Raw genomic sequence first — 19,136 nt, 5'->3', positions numbered from 1 at the left:
TATGGCAGCCCATTCATCTGTGACAGCGTACCTCAAATAGAGGCCTTAGGGATGGAGACTTAAAACCCAGCATCTGGGAGGGATGGAGTATCTAAGAGTTTTGTACAATTCCATGAGGTAAAAACACTCAAGAGACTTGTTTACATAACATTTATATAAAGCCTATGATAGACTGCCAATAAAGAGATCTGCTAACCTTTCAGATTAGCACTGGCTACACTGTGATGAAGGTGAAGAACTTAAGTGTCTGTTTCATCTGCTTTCTATTGCAAACTTAGTATCTCTGGTGACCAGTATTTTTTGAAGCAACTGCACTGTGTCATTGTCACAACAAATAAAGTTACTCACTGGAAACCTGTTCCAAACATACAGTTTATTACACATAAAGCAATGACTCACAATATGGAAATGTGGACATTGAAGCAATCTACCGAGAAAATGTTTATGGGCAAAAGGAGCTTTAAAAGAAGTCTCTGGAAAATTCTTAGCAAAAAGTTTTAAAATGGCACACTGCATTTTCCAATACAGAATACCATGAGACTGGAAATAGGGGGTGACAGAACAAATGAAATAAAGTTTCCAAACCTCTTCTAGTTAAGAACAATTTACCTTCTTCCAATTGCTAAAGGGGGATATTTAAAATGTAAACAAAATAAGTAAACGGCAATGTTTTCTTTAGTCTTGAGACCCAAGAAATTACCAAGGATGTTAATTTTTTTAAAGTTATCATGTTAAGAACACATGATGGTGTCGGACAGGTAATTGAATAATTACTAATTATCAAGATGTCTTCATCCTCAAATGGTCATCCGGACATTAGTGGGTAAGTATTTTGTTTAGATAAATACTTTCACAAAATGTGCTCTCAAAGTCCTTACTCGAGCCCCACCAACTGGAGCCACATCCCTCTCAAGGACTCAGAGCCGAGCTCCGGGATGGTAGGCATGTGCATGATGCCACAGGATCGGCGGTTCTCTCCCAGGTCCTGGGTCAGTCCAGTCACTTGATCTCCATGGCGGGGCTACTCTGCAGACTGCCCTGTGCAGGGCAGGTCACCAGGGATTCGGGTCTGGTCAGCTTTAGCCTTCTGCCAGTCTTACCGCAAAACACGCTCTCAAATTCCTAAAGTCAAGAAGTGATCATTAATGCATTGAGTTCAAAGATGTGAATGCCACTAGTTTCAAAAGCACAAGAGGCTAAAATTAGGAGCCATGTAAACTATCTCAAAGTACAATCTTCTAAGGTATCACAAACATGTATACACCTTGTGAGGAGGTGAGAAAAGAGGGATCTCAGTTTTCCCCTCAGTAGCAGTTACACTGTATGTGTACTTTTTTTTTTTTTTTTTAGATTTTCCAATAAATTCTCAGTGTCTGAGCACATTGCCAAAATGGACATTTTATTTTGTGGTTAAAAAAAAAAAACAAACAAAAAAAAACATAAAGGATACCATTTTAATTCATTTGTTAAATGTCCAAGTTGGTGGCTATTCCTTCACACACACTGGAAAGGATCCTTGGTCAGCCAAGGGCCAGGTGCAGTCCCTGAGGTTGCTCTGCACATAGTGAGATCAATAGCAGCGCTCTGCTAGCTGCTAGTTTCTGCTCACTCACCCAGCTCTCCCTGACTTCTAAAAGGCCTTAGGTCTAAAGGCTAGGCAAGGCCAGATTCCTAAACAGGGTTGGCCTCAGTGTTACCAAGTCTGATGGCCCAAGCATTTGGGATGGTGGGGTTAAAGGGACACATCCAGGAAGACTAGTCTAGAAGACACAGGAAGAAATAGTTAAGCATTTCTATGAATTTGTGAAATGTAGAATGTGGTAACTCCAACAAGATTAAGTGTCTCTGAGAGGAAAGGGACCAGTATCTGGGTTTAATTCAAATACACAAGTATACAGACCTATGAGTGCAGAGGCAGACATTGGGAAGACCATCTACAAATGAGAGAAAATGGCAGGAAGTGCTCTAACCCCTAAAGTGAGAGGATGGTAAACTAACCCTGTCTAAGGCTGGGCCCAAGGATGTGGATCTTCAGTGTTCTAGTCTCCATTTTTTGTACGTTTAGAATTTTTTTTTAAGTTTAGTGTTTTAGACTCAGAAATCTAGGTTTGTATGTTCCTACTTTGGTCAATATATACAGTAAACTTTGGTGTTTTCACCACTTGCTAGTTTACAATTCCATGGCATACAGTACATTCATGAACTGTCGATCACCAGAAGCTTCTTCCAAAATGTTTATCATTCCAAACAGCAACTCTGTCCTCATTAATCATGGCACCCCACTGCCTGCCCTGAAACACACCAATTGTTTTCCATCTCTGAGTCTGACCTCTTCAATGCTTATCTCATTCAGCTTGTCAAGGGAAGTCCACACAGCAGGTGCCAGAACATCAATCCTTCTCATGGTGGAACACAGCCGTGGGTGTCCACAAAACATTCTGCTTGTCCACTCTCTGTTGACGAGCACAACTGCTGGGAATGCTCGGAGCCAAATGTCAGTTTGAGTTTGTTTTCATTCTCCTGGGTTTATACTCTTTGTGGAATTGCTGTGTCATATGGTAATTCTGTTCTGAGAATTGTCATTTCTCCAGTGGCTATAGCACTTCACATTTCACCAACAGGATACATACAAGTGTTGGAATTCCTCCAGATCGCTCCTAACACTGGGTATTTTCTTTCTTTTCCCGATATTTGATTGACAGTGGTATCTCATTGTTTTGTTGTTTTTCAGCACTGGGAATCAAACCCAGGGCCTTGCAAGTGCTCTACCACTGAGTCACATTCTTTGCCCCCCAGGAGGGTGATGTCCTAGAAGCCAGTGTGGAGAGCCAAGGGATGTCTTGAGGGCCTACCTGGGCCCATCTCTAGCTTAACACTGTGGGAACAGCAACTAAAGGCTACTCGGAATACAGGAAGGTGGAGAGGGTACTCACACACTGGGTTCAGGCCCCAGCATGAATTGAGTGTGGTGGCATATGCCTGTAATTCTGGCACTTGAGAAGGAGAGGCAGGAAGACCCGAATTTCAGGGTCAACCTCAGCTACACAGAGTCTGAGGCCAGCCAGGGCTACATGAGCTATGAGGTCTTGTCTCCTAACCCTAACAAAAAGAAGAGAGAAAAGAAATGTTTGCTTTAAATGAACCCATTAGGAATAGATTAATTTTAATTCAAGAAGGACAGAGGAAGGGTGGGTATTTAAGTAATAAAAAGTAAACTATGACAAAAAAAATACTAAATGCATACAGAATAAATCAAGGAAGCTGGAGCGTGGAGGGGTCCAGAACAGCCAATGAGCAAGGCAGGCACAGATCAGGACAAGGAATACAGGGATATTTTGTGCAAGATACTTTATTTTTAGAACAGATCACCACATAGCTTTAGCCACTCAGTGATACACAAGCCACAGGTGCTTGCTGGGTAGCTGACAGATACTTCTGGTGGCATGTTCTAAAGGGGGAAAATTCTACAACAAACAGCAGTTTCCCCAGGAATGTTTGAGAGATGTGACTATTTCTTGGCTTCCTGCTGCTGCATCTGTGCCAACCATGCTCCCATGAGGACATTTAGAAACTTACAGTTATTAAGCTACATTCCCAACTCTAAGGCCCCTAAAGCATAGGCTGTGCTATGACAAATGGCCCCATGTCAGTCCCAGCAAAAGCTCTAGTTGTTGGGTTCTTCATCCATACTGCAGAGGCCATCCAATGCTGGTGGCAGCCTTTCCTCTACTCAGGGAAGCTGTGTTCATTACCTGCTGTATCAACTCCACATTGGACCCCAGCATCTGGTGAAGTCAGTGGTAGAGAGGGTTCAGCTCCCCAGTGCACCCAGGCTGGGCAACCCACAAGCTGCATGAATGACACTTACCTGGTGTGGGTCGGTTTTGCAGCAGGAGCTGTACTTGGACGAGATCATAAAGGATGCAGTTAAATGGACATTCTCCATCATATACATAATATGGCTTATGGTTTATGCAAATCAGCATGGGGCACAGCATTCTGGTAGGCAGACAGGCCAAGGGCTACCAGCTGTCAATGGTAGGCACAGACCCTCAAAAGTCTTGCCATGAGGGCCTCAGAACCTCTGCAAGTAAGATGGCACTAAAAAAAACTGGGTGCACTCTTTGTAAGGGGTATCTTCCCTACCCTGGGGGCAAAAGGCTGAGTCTAGACTAGAAAGGATGATGTAGGGGTCTTAAGAGGAAGGCACACCACCGTGTACCCGAACAGGGTATACTGCACAGCCAAGGGCAGACTCCACCTGTCTTGGCTGTTCTGGTTCAGGCTCCCAGACTGAGTCAGGGTTACCCCATAATTAAGAAGTTGAGGAAAAGACAGGCCCAGAGGAGTGGACCTAGAAGGTGATGTCCTAGAAACTGGTGCAAAAAGCTGACAGATGCCTCTAGGACCTGCCTGGGCACCTCTCTGGCTGAACACTGTGGAAGCAGCAATTAAAGGCTTCTGGGAATAAGCCTGAGATCTGAAAGGAGGGTAGAGTTGACAGGGTACATAGGGTGCTTTCCAGCTAACAGTAAGAAGGGTGAAGAACACAGCAGTGTTAGCAGGGGACAAATGGACCCAGACGTCCTCAGAACTCTGGGAGAAATGGCAGTTTTTTATTAAATTAGGGGAGAAGGCCTGGAGTCAGGCCCTGTGTGTCAGGACAGGGTCTGGGAGTAACCAAGTAAGGGTGTGACTTCATAGCAAAGAGGACCCTTGGTGACAAGAGGAAGGCACAGCAGATGAGCCATAATACGGCAGTAGGTGCTGTGATGAGATGAGAAGTCTTTAAAGAGAAAGGTAGAGGAGTTGAGCAGCCTTGGACACTTTGCTGAAGTTCACAGCCACAAATCCTAACAGCCTTTCACATCACAATGAAATGTTACTAGTGATCCTGGACTGGATACTGACCAAGGAAATAACTTGGAGATGGGCATTGCTGGGATAAGAAGCAAAATGTAAACATGAACAGTGCCAGGTAACATGCTCACCAATGCTCCACATGCCAATTTTGACCACAGTGTACTGTTTGTGTAAGACACTGTACAAAAGACAAACCTGGAAAACTGAGATGTAAGATTATCTGTAATTCACTACCAAATTATTCAGACACACAAGCATCCTGGGACACTGACCAAGCATAGACAGGTTCTTATGATATCTATGTCTGAAATTATAATTAAAAAAAAAATCACCACCAGTTACCCAAATTCAGGAGGGACATTCCACAGACCGCTGGCCAGATCTCTTCACACCTCAATGCCACTATAATAGCAATGGTCAGGATGTAGTTGCTTAGACTGAAGGGCAAAATCAAACTACATAAGCCACGGCTGGATAGTAGGGTGAGAGGAAGAAACAGGATGAGCAAAACAAAAACTCCAACAGAGGTAATTTTAAGAATCCTTACAGAAAGGCCAGGCATGGCAGCTCATGCCTTTAACCCCAGTACTCAGGAAGCAGAGGCAGGAGGATCTCTGTAAGTTTGAGGTCAGGCAGGTATACAAAGAGAATTCTGGGACAGCCAGGGCTACACAGAGAAACCCTATCTTGGAAAACAAAACAAATAAAACCAAAAAAAAAAAAAAAGAGTCCTTACAGAAGTGTCAGTAAGACTGGGTATTAGACACTGCTTTGTGGGGCTGATATGAGTAGAGATCCGTCTTTTAGAGGCCTATGTAGAAATTTTTCTAGCTGAAGATCCAAGCCTGTAATTTTGACTAAAATGTGAGGATCGGGGGAAGCTCAGTTATTAAGAGCACTGGCTGCTCCTCCAGAGGACCCAGTACCAACATGGCTATTCACAACCAGCTTAACTCTAGTTCCAGGGGAACCAATGTCTTTCTTTGGCCTCCATAGGTACCATGCTCACACATGGTTCACAGACATAAATGCAGGCAAAGCATTCATACACATGTAATTTTTAAAAAGTTAATGAAATGTGTGCTTGGATAAAGTAACAACACATCATCTGAGGGTTAGGTGATGGCACACAGGCATTTTGGTTCTACACATTCTTGCTAGAACACTGCAATGCAGTGATCATCTACCTGCATCACACTCTCATCTGCTAATACTTCTGCATCTCCATTAGGGGCTGGCCAGACCTGAAAACTCAGTATGCCCAGCCCAAGATGGGCAGCAAGCCATCCCTACACCTTCCCATTGTGCCCCACACTCAGTATATCACAGCGATGCTGACTTGGAGCTATTCCCTCCACTGCCCTCTGACTGAGTCTGTCTCCAGAGCTACAGCTGAGGCCTCCTACCAGATCCCCAGTAGCAAGTAATGGATATAAAATGTGATCTCACTGTGTATCTCCCAGTCAAAATCTTTTCAGGGGTTTTAGTTCTCAGGAAGACCCCCATAACTCTGGGCTGCCAATCCTATGCTCCCTCCAACCTTCAGCCATGACATGTGCCAACCCTACTTGAAAACCTGTGGAACTGCAGCTCCTCAGCTCGCATGTGCTGACTAAAGTCCAAGGATCCCCCACAGTCCTACTGGCCCTAGAGGGGTTTCTACCCCATGGCAGAACTTGACCGTCACTCACTGTCCAGTGTTTCCTGTCTCCTAGCAGGGGCTGTCATCTCTACTAGGTCCCTAGAATCTGGAGTGGGTGCCTGTTACATTAGGAGAGATCTGCTGAGTGAAATGGGTACTAACAAAACTTTGGGGAAAAACACTTAATAGTCTCATTACTGAATCTTAAAAAAATAAAAATATACATGCAAATAAAGTAGAAAATTACTATGGAAATAATAAAAGCCTGAGTATGTTCAGGCCACTGATGGCCCAATAATCTGATCCAGAAACCATCTACAAGTTTGGTGAGACAAAGTCTCAGGAATAGCCTAGAAATATGGTCTTCTCCAGGAAAAGGACATCAATTGGTTATCCAATAACAAATGGTCAGACCTGAAAACATATATACAAATGACATTATACAGATTAAGTAATTTATACTTAGGAATTTATATATTATACACACACACACACACATATATACATACATACATACACATATGCATGTAACAATTATGAAAACAGAAGCCATGAATTTGAAAGAGAGCAAGGACGGATATATAGGAAGGTTTGGAAGGAAAGGTAAGGGGGAAATGATATAATTTCAGAAAGAAAATAAAAATCTTTAGTTTTAAAAGCCTCATATTTTGAGTATATTCTTAAGATTTTATTTCAAAAATTATAAACACTTTTTATACTGGATTTTATCAACAAATTACCATAAACAGGTACATAGAGCCAAACACTAATAAGTCTTTTTTAACAAATAGTAAAGCTTTATTGTAAGACAGAGCAGCAGTCTATTCTAGCAAATAATGTTATCAATAGCCATAAAGATCCAATTAGAGTTAAGCAGCACTGCTCTACGTGTACTCCAGGTACTTACGAAAAGCTCAACAACGATACATTACACAGATGTAAATGACACTCAGACACAGATGACAGAGGTGGACAAAGACAAGGCTTGTAAGGTCCAGTTCAGTGTGGCTGGATCCCTGCAGGCTTCTCACAGGTGCCCTTGTCAAGGCTCCAGGTTTGTTGTACCACCTGAATGCACTCTCCAGCACACTCCTGCTGGGCTCCGCACATGGGTGCAAAAGCATTACCTGGGTGTGATGGCTTTTTTGATTATCAACTTGATTACATCTGGAATTAAGTAAACCCAAGCAGCTGGGCACACCTGTGAGGGATTCCTTTTTTCCTTAACTAATTCATTTGAAGTGGGTAGCCCTACTTTTAACCTGGATCTTTTGAGATGGGAAGATACACCTTTAATGTGGGCCACACCTTCTGCTTGCTGCTCACAAAAAGGACATTGAAGAAAGAAGCTTGATCTCTTTGCCTGCTTGCACTCATTCTTGTTGGCAAGTCCATTTCTTCACTGACATTACAACCTACTTCTTCGGGATTCCAGTGTGTACTAAAGACAAGCTGAGACCTCAGAAAATGAAATATTACTGCATTCATTTTTGGACCTTCTGTTGGCAGAAAGCCACTGTTGGACTAGCTGTACCACAGCCTGTAAGCCATTCTAATGAGTCATGTGTGCGCGCACACACACACACACACATATATATTCTAATGAATCATATATATTCATTTATTCTATAAGTTTGTTCCTCTAGAATACCCTGACTAATTCAGATTGTGGTACCAAGAGTGATTCTAGAGCAACAGAAGTATAAGGGTGAATTTCTTAAGTATCTGGAACAGGCTTTTTAATTGGCCAACACCTATAGTTATTGAATCCTCTCCTGGGAGCTCAGAGAGTACTGAAAGCCCATGGTGTGAACTATTTTACAATCTTAAGGAGACAATGCATTTGATTATCCTGATTCACCAATGGTGAGAGACAATGGTGACTCTGTCTATAAAACTTCTGACAATTTGTGGACAAATAAGGGAAATGATGGTGCTGGTTGGTTGACCCTAGTATCTCTGGACAAACTGAAAAAAGAAAAACAATGAGCTTTGTGATAAAATTAACAAACTTCTAACATCTCAGAATATGGTGGAGGACAACAATAAACTTAGCGATAAAAACTGAATAGCTCCATGTGCACACATACAGTCTAAAGGTTTCTAAGTGTGTCCTGGAAGAGACTCTTCTCTCCAGCAGCCACAGAGTTGGTCAAGCTGCAGAATATCAAATTGAAGCACTCATTATAAGGTTGGCTGAATTACAGTAAAAAGTCAAGTCCCAGCCTCAGAGGGTGTCAGAGATTAAAGAGATTAATTGGTAAAGAATGGGATCCTGTAACTTGGGATAGGGATGTGTGGAAGGATGCTATTAAAGCTGAGAACTTTGACCCTCAGATTCTCAGGGGTTATCTCACTTGAGGAATTTGTCTCTCCACGGGCCTCAGAAGATAAACTCACACCTCCACTCCCTGAGAGATTGCCTTTTCTACCTTTGACTGAGGAGATTAATCCTTCATTGTATGCTAAAGCAGCAATGACTTTCTCTGGAGGAAATGCCACGCAGGACAATACTGATGTCACTCAGGGCCCGCCAGTAGCTGCCTCTAGACCTGTAAGCAGACTTAAGGCTAAGCAGGCTCCGGGAGGAGAGACAGAGAGTAGCCCACATGGAGGCGGGATGCAGTACTAAGAGCTTATGAGTTTGCTCGTTCATTCAAGCAGAAGTCTGGAAAATATGTGTGGGAATGGATTTTAAGGATGTGGGATAATGGTGGAAGGAACATAAAACTGAATCAGGCTGAGTCTATTGATATGGGCCCTCTGAGTGAAGATTCTAGGTTTACTATGAAAGCTCACAGTTAAAAAAAAAAGGGGGGGGTCAAAAGTTTGTTTGAATGGTTGGCTGAAGCGTTTGTCAAAAGATGGCCTGCTGACATGGACTTAGAGATGTGTGGTATCCCTTGGCTTACTGTTGATGAAAGGATTTTAAGGCTCAGGGAAATTGCAATGCTGGGAGGGTGTGTTGTGTAAAATCTAATTCTCCACATTGGAAGGCCCAGAAGACATGCCCTTCACTAATGCAAAATAGTGAGAGGGGCACCAGTACCTTAGCCAGACCTTAGCATTGGAGATACTGATACTCAGCTGGATAAGTTAAATGCAATGATTTTGAGGCCTGAAATAACAGGGGCCAGGTGGCAGCACTGAATCACCAAAGGCAAGGTAATCATAGTTATCATAATGAGCAGCATGGACACAGCAATATCCATAATGGCCTGGCTTGTAATGGTCAGCACAGGCCTGTAGTACTGGCTAATCAATCATAGTGTTTCTAGGCATGACATAGGTAAGAAGCGTACTGCATCTTTTTTGACATATGTAAGAGGAAAATTTTTCAAATCAATAAAGGGCTACACTGGATTGTGGCAAGAGAGAATCTTGGCCCATGAACCAATTTCTAGACATGAGTCAGTTTGCAGACCCAGAACCTCTTGAATGAAGGATGGCCACATTCCCCTGCTGAAGGTCCTTGATAAAATACCTGAGTTTTACTATTAGCCTTTCTTCAGTCATTCCCAGAAGGACTTATAGCCTTTTACAAGGCTAACTGTATACTGGAGGAAATACAGAATGGGTAGTAGAGGAAGACAGTTATAAATACCAGCTATGGTCATGTAACCAACTGCAGAAACAAGAATTATAACTGACACGGGTATTTTTGTCATATTTTGTTGAGAATGTGTTTGTACAGACATATTTCCTTTCCTTGATTTATTATGTAATATAACATCAATTAAGGGAATATCAGTGGTTATCATATTTAAGTTTGAAATACTAAAAGGATTCTGTCAAAGGACATTACCACCAATTCTAAATTTATAATGTATTTGTGGTTGTATGAGGAAGTTATATGATGTTAGGCATAATTATGACATGGTTAAATATAATATTTTTGCAATTGTACTTGGGGGATAGTTATGTCATGTTAGGTATAACCTGGTTATTATTTTCATTTGAGAATTAATCACAACATAAGGAGATATGATTGCGTGTCAAACTGACAAGGGGTGGACTTGTGATGGCTGTTCTTGGTTGTCAACTTGACATCTGGAATGAACTAAAACACAAGCAGCTGGGTACTCCTGTGAAGAATTTTTTTTTTTTTTAATTAAATCATTCCAAGTGGGAAGACCCACTTTTAATCTGAAAAATTTTGAGGTGGGATGATCCACCTTTAATGTGGGATACACCTTCTGCTGGCAGCCTATATAAAGGACATGAAAGATCGAAGTTTGCTCTTTGCCTGCTTGCTCTGGCTGGCAATTTCATTTCTTCACTGGCATTAGAGCTTACTTCTTTTGGATTCCAGTGTATACAGAAGATTCTCAGGCCTTCCATTGGTAGACAGCTATTGTTGGATTAGCTGGACCACAGCCTGTGAGCCATTTTAATAAATCTCCTTTTCTTTCTGTAAATTGTTCCTCTGGAAAACCCTAATATACCAGGGCTTCACTTATTTCTCTAAAGCCTTATTATCCTTGAAGGACAAAGGCCACTAACCATGAACACCAGAATTCTGAAGCCAAAATCTGGCACTGAGGTCTCCCAAGTACAATACAGAACCAAAGCACAGTTGCTCCCTTCCTTCCACCATAAGCCAACTCCCAAACCATTCATCAGTCCTGGTAGAACCTGGAGGGCCAGCCAACAATTACAGCCCACGTGTGGAAGGAAAGACAGGAACTGAGCCAGCCGTCCCCAACGAACCAGAGGGTGTGGGCATCAAAGGCTCAGCTTGGCCTGGTCACACACACCACAAAAATCTAATAATCTACACCCCTCACCCCCAGGGCAAGTACTAGGCAAGTACTCTACCACTAAACTCTATCTGCTGTCCTTATCAAGTTCTGAGAAGAAAAAAATCACGTCCTTAATGCTTATCAGACCCAACATAATAGACTCACATAACAGGTGCTCAATTTGGTATCTGACAGTTGACACTTGACAATCCTAAGTTCATAAGCAAATCTGGGCTATGACTATGATTTCAGTAAGTGACATGGACACATAGAACTCCCTTCATACTGGACTTATCTGTCCTTGGAGTCCAGAACACCCAGGGCAGTCTAGGAAGAGGTATCAGAGGCAACACTGACAACTACAACAGAGAATGCTCAAGTACTGTCCACCTGCTCAATCACCACATCAAGAGAATCCCCACCTTCACTGAGCACACTCAGGAATACTGAAGTCCACTTCATGAATACTCACCTTTTTAAGAGAATCCCCATGTCTTTCCTGAATGTACTTCAGGAATGCTGTGGTCCACTGAAGTGTTGTTGCTTTATCTGTCTCTGCATTGCAGAATGGAACTAAGAGATTCAGCTCATCACAGCAAATGCGGATTCTGCGCCTGCAGTCAAAACCCACAGTCATCACACAGAGCAGCTGGTGAAGTGCAGGAGCAACAGAGTTCATCGTTCACTCAAAGAAAGCAGACTGCACGGAACTGGCCTCTGAAGGCCATGAGGTGTGCCCCACCTATAAGCCTCAGGTGAGCCAGTGGTCTACAGAGGCCACTGCTGCTCATGGTCACTAGAGTACCTGCAGCGCCCTGTAGTCTCCAGTCTACACTTTCTGTATTGACTTCTTTCTCATGGCCCAGCTCTCTATATCAGGATGACTGCAAATTCCTGAATTCAGGAGGAAAATTTACTGGGCACTTTTTCTAGGTAAATACTTTTCTCATTGTTTTCTCTCTTTTTTCTTGCTCTGCTGGGCACTGAACTCAGAGGAGCCCAACACCCAGCCACACACTGTTATTCAGGAATCATGACTTGTTTACCATGTACAGAAATATGTACACAGGTACATGCATAGCTTTCAGAATGAATGGGGCATGATGGTACACACCTCTAATACAGCACCTCAGAGAGTAAGGCAGAAGAGTCATAAATTCAAGGATAGCCTGAGCTATATAATCAGACCCTGTCTCATAAAAATAAACTTGTCTTTGTTTTTAGAGAATTTAGAGCTAGGGTCAGGAAGGAAGCTCAGTGGTAGAATGCTTGTCTTCCATCACCATCACTGAAAAAAATATTTGAGAGGATTCTCACACACTGTTTTAGGCTTTACCTATCACACCCACTAATAGGCAGAACCCTCACTGTGCTGACACAGACAGCTACAGAGTAGAGTCCACTCTCCGCATTTTCACACTCACATACCTAAAGTCAAATGGAAGCTGGCACTTACTGGATGTCCTCTGACTTCCAGTGAAGAAATCCAACTCCTTTCCTATGAGCTAAGGTAGTTCTAACCTATAGATGAGAAGCTCACGAAGCACAGAATTCACTAGAATCCATTAAACTAGGTGCTGTCAAAAATTCCACAGAACAGCTACCACATACGTGGTCATTAAACATACATCAGGGTGAGCAGTACTCGCTTCACTATTCACAGTGGGCTAAGGGAAGTCCCTTAGCTTTAACATGACTGTAGCCGGGCAGTGGCACACACCTGTAATCCCAGCACTCAAAGAAGCAGAGGCAGAAGGATTTCTGTGAGTTCAAGACCAACCTGGTCTACAAAGCGAGTCCAGGACATCCAAAGCTACACAGAAAAACCCTCTCTCAAAAAAAAAAAAACAAAAACAAAAAAACAAACAAAAAAAAAAACAAAACACAAAACAAAACAAGACATGACTTGTATATAGGTTTAATAAGAAAAATGCCTGTGCTACAGAAGGAAACCCTACCTCAAAAAAGAGAACACAATGGGGTTGGAGAGATGGCTCAGCAGTTAAGAGTATATTTTGCTCTTGCAGAGGACCCAAGTTCAATCACTAGCACCCACATGGTGGCTCCAACCATCTGTAACTCCAGTTCCAGGGATCTTCTGACTGTAGTAGTCACCAGACACATACATGGTGCACATGCATACATGTAGGCAAGACACTTACACATAAAACAATTTAATAAATACAAGAGAGAGAGAGAAAGCTCAGTGGTTGGCTGCTCTTCCATAGGACCCGGGTTCAATGTCCAGGACGCAAATGGCAGTTTTACCGGGAGAGTTTTACAGAGACATGTTGCAGAGAGACAGGAGAGAAGCCAGATAAAGTAAGTCAGCTGGGAGAGGTGTATGAGCCAGAATTGAACCAGCCAGCCCAGAGCTCAGTAAAAGCAGAAAAACGTTACTTTATTAAGCAGTAATTTTCAGAGGCTGAAAACATTCTAGGTCTAGGTTAGACTGTACAGAGGCTAGAAGCTTCCAGGACTAGGCCTAGATTAGCAGAAGGAAGCAATAAGCCTCCAAGACAACAACTGAACCAGGAGAATAAAAGTTACTTTTACAGCTCAGAACTGTCTGTAACTCCTGTTCCTGGGAATCTGATAGACACACATGCAAGTAAAACACCAATGTACATAAAATGAAAATAAGTTAAATGCTACTATTCCTGACCTGAAAACAGACATAAAATACTCGTAGGTAACCAAATTAATTATTATTAAACATCACAATAAAAACCGACTTCAGCAGGGGCAGTGGTGGTACATGCCTTGAATCCCAGCACTTGGGAGGCAGAGGCAGGCAGATCTCTGAGTTTGAGGCCAGCCTGGTCTACAGAGTGAGTTCCAGGAAAGCCAGGGCTACATAGAGAAATCCTGTCTCGAAAAACCAAACCAAACCAAACCAAACCAAACCAAACCAAACCAAACCAAACCAAACCAAACCAAACAAACCTAAAACAAAAACAAAAAAACCCAAACAGATCTAAAAAAGCAAACCCAAACCCAAAAAACCCCCAACATCAACAAAGAAAGATTAACAACCTTTTATACTACCTAGAGAAGCACAAATAAAATCCACAGGTAAACTCACTTCAATAACAATTTTAACCTTCTCTTTCCCAACATTGTTTTCTTTCTCTTTCTCTTTCTTTTGACACAGGGTCTTACTCTTCAAAGCTAGCCTAGAATTCACTATCTATGCCAGACTGTCCTCAAACTTGAGGTAATCCTCCTACCTGTGCCTCCTGAATACTGCAATTACAAATCTGTACCATCACACCTGACTTCCCCAAACACAGCAAAAAGCTACACCACCTACCGTGCAGTAAAGGTGAAGGCCCAATACTCTCCTTAAGAGCTTGCTGACAGGGCTGGCCTTCCACTAGTGTCTGGGAACTTGGGCTTAGGCTTGGAACAGGACATCAATTGTTCAATCAACATGGCTCATACTGGGAGCCTTGTATTAAGAGTGTTGCCTGACGGGGACCGTCATGTGATGAGCACCAACATAGTCTCCGAGTCTCTGATGAGCCCTCCTGATGACCTCATCAGTGACCCAGGAATACACCAACAGAGCAATCAATTAGGAGGTCCTACATAATCTTCTGGGAGAAGACTCCTGGGAATGTGCTCCCTGGCTCTTCCCACACACTTCTGATCCTTTTCCTAGTATTCCACCACTACAGTCAGTTAGAGCATGAGTTCACCAGAGATCACAGAGTCTTGAGGACTCCTAAGCCTCCCTCCAGACAAGAGGGTAGATTATCATACAAAAACTCAGCACACCTAGGACAACTGTATGGATGGAGCCGATGGTCCATCACTGTATTACCTTCTATCTCTTTCCATTCGGTTATGCCTCTCCCGACGCTGAGACCTTCCTCCCTGGGGTCCACTCTGTGTCTGCTCCCCCAGGTTTGACTGTGAGGACTCTGAAGACTGCCAGGTGCCCTGTGAAGCTGTAGAGCCTTCGCCCACATTCTGAATCTCTCCAAGGGCTCTTCGCTCCACACTTGTGTCCAACTGGCGGGTTCTACTCCTGTTCCTCTTATTGATTGCTTGTTTACATAGCGCTTCTTCTTTGCAAAAGAAGAAAAAAACGGTCATTTAGTTTTTTAGTTTTAATTTATCCTCACTATTGTTGAGTATCTTTGTTTGACATCTTGTTTGGGTTTATTTTTTCTGACAGTCTCATGAAGCCCATATTGCCGTAACTTGTGAAGTAGCTGAGGATGTCTGTGAATCCCTGATCCTCTAAGTGCTGGGACTACAGGTATGCACCAATATGTTGTTCATTGTTTTGTTTTTTTTTTCCTGTTTTGACTGTATGTGTGCTCACCCATGCACACACACGTTTTGCATGTTAACCCAATACTCTAACACTATCAAGTAGGAATTAAACAAGGAGCTGTAATGACAGCTCTGGGCACTGAACACTGAACTCTAGTCCTACAGCACACTGGAAAACCTGATGAAAACACCCCTTTTGTGTGCTATGCAAGCAATACAACTAGGTCACTTCTTCCCTCTTTTCCTTTGGAGCTAAGAGTGGCCCTTAGGGCCTGAAGTGCTCTACCACTGAACTAAATCCCAACTCTTTCTTTTTAATCAACAGCTGTCATCACCCATGAATACAGAAACTAAGACTTGCTTTCTTTTTTCTAGAATTTAGGATAAAAAAATGTTTTAAATATTTTTACCAAAAATATTTTCTTCATATCTAACTGGTATAACATGAAAACGGATACTTTACCTCATGAGAACAAAATTTGAAGTGGTTTACAGGTAAGTATGTTCTATGCTAAAGTGATTGCACAAAAAAGCAAAACAAAAACAGAAAGAACCCCACAGTGTTTACACTTTTTTGTGTACATAAGTCAAATTCAATCAGACAAAAAGTCACAAACTCCAAGAGTCCTCAACACTAATCCTGGATAATATTTAAAGAGAGTCAGAGAAAGGAATTCAGAATTTCTGGTGTTTTCTTCCCTGACCTTAGTAGTAGGCACAAGGCCTATCTTAGTGCTTATCTCTATGCTTTACACCCCAGACCTTCTGAGCACCCAGTGGTCTCTGCTAAGCCCTGCGACTGTCATGGCAGTGTTATTTCTATCTCTTTCAAGCTTTCAGCTGATTTCAGATTCCATCGCCACCTTCAAAGTATGAAATAAAAGAAAAACAAACAAACAAAAAAAACCCCCACATCTAGGCAGTGGTGGCACACATCTTTAAGCCCAATACTGAAGAGGCAGGGGAAGGTGGACCTCAGACTTTGAGGCTAGCCTGACTCACAGAGCGGTTTCCAGGACAGCTAGAGATACATAGAGAAACCCTGCCTTTGAAAAGCAAAACAAAGAAACAAAATAAAGCTACAAAGTGCTTTCTGTGGCTAAGGCACTGAAGATGTAAGTCTGTTGTCATTTTACTATTAAGAAAAAGCTCCCAAATTCAAAGTGTCCAAATTTGGGTCAACTCTGATGTTCAAAACTTGGAAGAGTTCAAAGAGATTACTGAGGATGAGGAGTATAGGGTAAACCCATAAAATTTCTTATCTGTGTGAATAAAGGACCTCTCCCGTCTCCACCCACCAAAGCCTAAATACCCTGTAGCTACAGCTTTATCAAGAATACACTTACCTCCCACTTTAATCCAAACCTGCTCTGGTAAGGCTTTGTTTCTACTACCTCCTGTCTGTTTGGTAGACTCAATCTCTTGCTGGTAACAGAAAGAAAATGCTCTGGGCAGTCCAATATCCTGGTGCTTGGCAGCTTCCAGTATAGAACATGAGTTACTAGAACTCTGGAAAAAAATCAAGTAACAGGAATTTTATCAATAGGTAACCTTAGTCAGCTCTTTATAGCACAAGTAAAATGCACTCAACAGAATTATGTTCAACCCTTCTGAAAAACTTTCATTTTTTTAAAAAAAAACATTTTAAATGTGTATATGTGTGTGTTTGTACACATGACTGGGGGTATTCTGGATGCCAGAGATGTCCCCCTAAAGCTGAAATTAACAGGCATCCGTGAGATGGGAACCAACCTAGGGTCCTATATTAGGACCCTATACAGTATGCATTCTTAATCACTGAGTCATCTCTCCAGCCCTTTTGCTAGGTTTCTTGATAGCTTTTAACAATAAAACTATTTCCACTTAAAAAGATCACCAAGTTCTATTTTAAAAGAAGAAAAAAATCCTGAGACAAGACCACACTAAATGACGAGCTCTGCATTTAGCACCAAGGAAAAAAGCTTTACCTGTGTCTGTGCAAGGCTGGCATTCCCACCAGTGGAGCAGGCACTTGTAAACAGCGGGTAGGTGAACTGCAAAGCAGTAGTAGCAGCAGCAGTTTTATTTTTCACTAAGGTCGTACATTTGTTTTGTTGCTGGTGAAGAGGAACATTCATTAATTCAGATGGATGTCGAATAAGAGTTACCAAACTGCCAAGACAAAAGAAAACCCAGAAGCCTGAGGAATAGGTGGCAGAGAGGCTCCCAAAACACTGCCATCACCCATTCCACCACTAACAGGTCATGCTAGCTTCTGCCCTGCTTCTCAAGTGGTTCTGGACATGGCCGAATGATCCGCTGGCCAGTGGTGCTGGTGAAGTCCACTTGCCTCCTCCCTGCCTGCAGCACTCCCTGACACCGACCTCTGTCATCCTCAAAACCGGGCAAGGATGAAGCAAGACCAGGACAGTCAGAGCCTGGGTGAGTGGAAAACTGCGGAGTCAGTGTCTTCAGCAGCTACCGGGAGGACACTAAGTGGGCCAGGATCTGCCACAGGTTTCAGCTTAATCTTAAAACTCATCCTCCCCTCCCCCACACGTCCACATCTGTAAGCCTCTATCCCAAGTCTGCACTGGAGGCCAGAGCAGCTTCCCATGGCACAGAGGAGCAAAGGAACAGTCCGCAGAACTCTTCCTCTCCTTGTTGGGGTGCAGAGACAGACCGAAGGTTCACAAGCTCCAAAGTACTCCTTAGAATTGCCACCTAGCACTTGCAAAGTGTGCACCTTCCAGTTCAACCTCAGCAAGTCAGTGCAGGCGAGCATTAGACCCATTTCCTACAACCCAGACTACACTGACCCTCACAAGTCCAAGGCCCTGTCCTCGCAGACAAGGCGAGTAGCCCTGCTGACCCCTTCCAGGAATCCTCCTAGACCCAACAGGTGGCCCTGCTTCAGGTATCCACCCAGACCCAGCAGGTGCCCAGAATAACCCCCTTAGGCTGCACCAGCTCTGTGATCAGGCCCCTCCTCCCCGATGCCCCCGCGCCTGCGCCCCGCACGCACTTGTTGAGCGCCACGCCCGACTCGGCGGGCTCAGCACCGCGCGGCGCAGGCGGCTCGGCCGGCATACTGTTGAAGCGGTCCTCCAGGCGGACGCGTACGGTCGGCTTGGCCCGGGCCTCGGACGCACCGTCGGGCCCCGCGCCGCCCGCGCCCTCCTTGGCCGCGCCGTCCGCCCGCGTCCGCGTCCCGTCCGCACCGCCAGGCGTCTTCTCGGCTGCGCCCGCCTCGCCCAGCAACATCATACGCAGCTCCTGGAAGTCGACGTGGCCCAGGCACGGCGCGTCGGCCGCCAGCGGCGGGCACAGCACTGGGTACACGGGCGGCGCCGGCGCCAGCGAGCCCGCCGCGCCCGAGCCCGCGCCAGGGCCGGCCAGCAGCGCGGAGCCCAGGCGCGCCTCGAGCTCGCCGTCCGCCGCCTCCATGTGCGAGTAGAGGATGTGCTGCAGCTGCGTGTACTCCACTTCCGTCATCTCCACTAGGCTCAGGTCGGTGGTCGTGAAGCTCAGCCCCGGCTCTCCCAGCGCCGCGTCCCCGCCGCCCGCGCCCTCGGGGCCCGCCTCGCCGCCCGTCGCGCCCGCCTCAGGCGGCGGCTCCCGCGGCC

The 19,136-nt window shown here is 44.1% G+C and overlaps 1 protein-coding gene across 1 annotated transcript; it reads right to left on the bottom strand.

The window, feature by feature from the left end:
- Nucleotides 1–517: 517 nt before the first annotated feature.
- Nucleotides 518–19,073, bottom strand: Tcfl5 (transcription factor like 5). Its single transcript, XM_055596213.1, has 6 exons — nucleotides 18,536–19,073; nucleotides 17,499–17,682; nucleotides 16,878–17,040; nucleotides 15,074–15,320; nucleotides 11,720–11,861; nucleotides 518–1,122 (listed from the first exon to the last, which is right to left on the bottom strand). Exons 1-6 carry the CDS (start codon nucleotides 19,003–19,005, stop codon nucleotides 1,000–1,002), a joined length of 1,329 nt encoding a protein of 442 aa, XP_055452188.1. The 5' UTR covers nucleotides 19,006–19,073; the 3' UTR covers nucleotides 518–999.
- Nucleotides 19,074–19,136: the final 63 nt, after the last annotated feature.

Source organism: Psammomys obesus, unplaced genomic scaffold (assembly GCF_907164565.1).
Source record: "Psammomys obesus unplaced genomic scaffold, mPsaObe1.curated_primary_1811, whole genome shotgun sequence".
Lineage (NCBI taxonomy): Eukaryota > Metazoa > Chordata > Mammalia > Rodentia > Muridae > Psammomys > Psammomys obesus.
Note: the sequence above shows the minus strand (reverse complement) of the source record. Positions and strands in the feature narration are given on the sequence as shown.

Bases quoted from the DNA above. Each gene is read 5' to 3' on its own strand.
- Tcfl5 (XM_055596213.1), bottom strand. From the start codon at position 19,005: ATGACGGAAGTGGAGTACACGCAGCTGCAGCACATCCTCTACTCGCAC. The intron at 17,683-18,535 runs GTGCGTGCGGGG...TTGTCTTGGCAG, and splicing joins TCGGGCGTGGCGCTCAACAA to TTTGGTAACTCTTATTCGAC. The intron at 17,041-17,498 runs GTAAAGCTTTTT...ATTTTTTTCCAG, and splicing joins CCAGCCTTGCACAGACACAG to AGTTCTAGTAACTCATGTTC.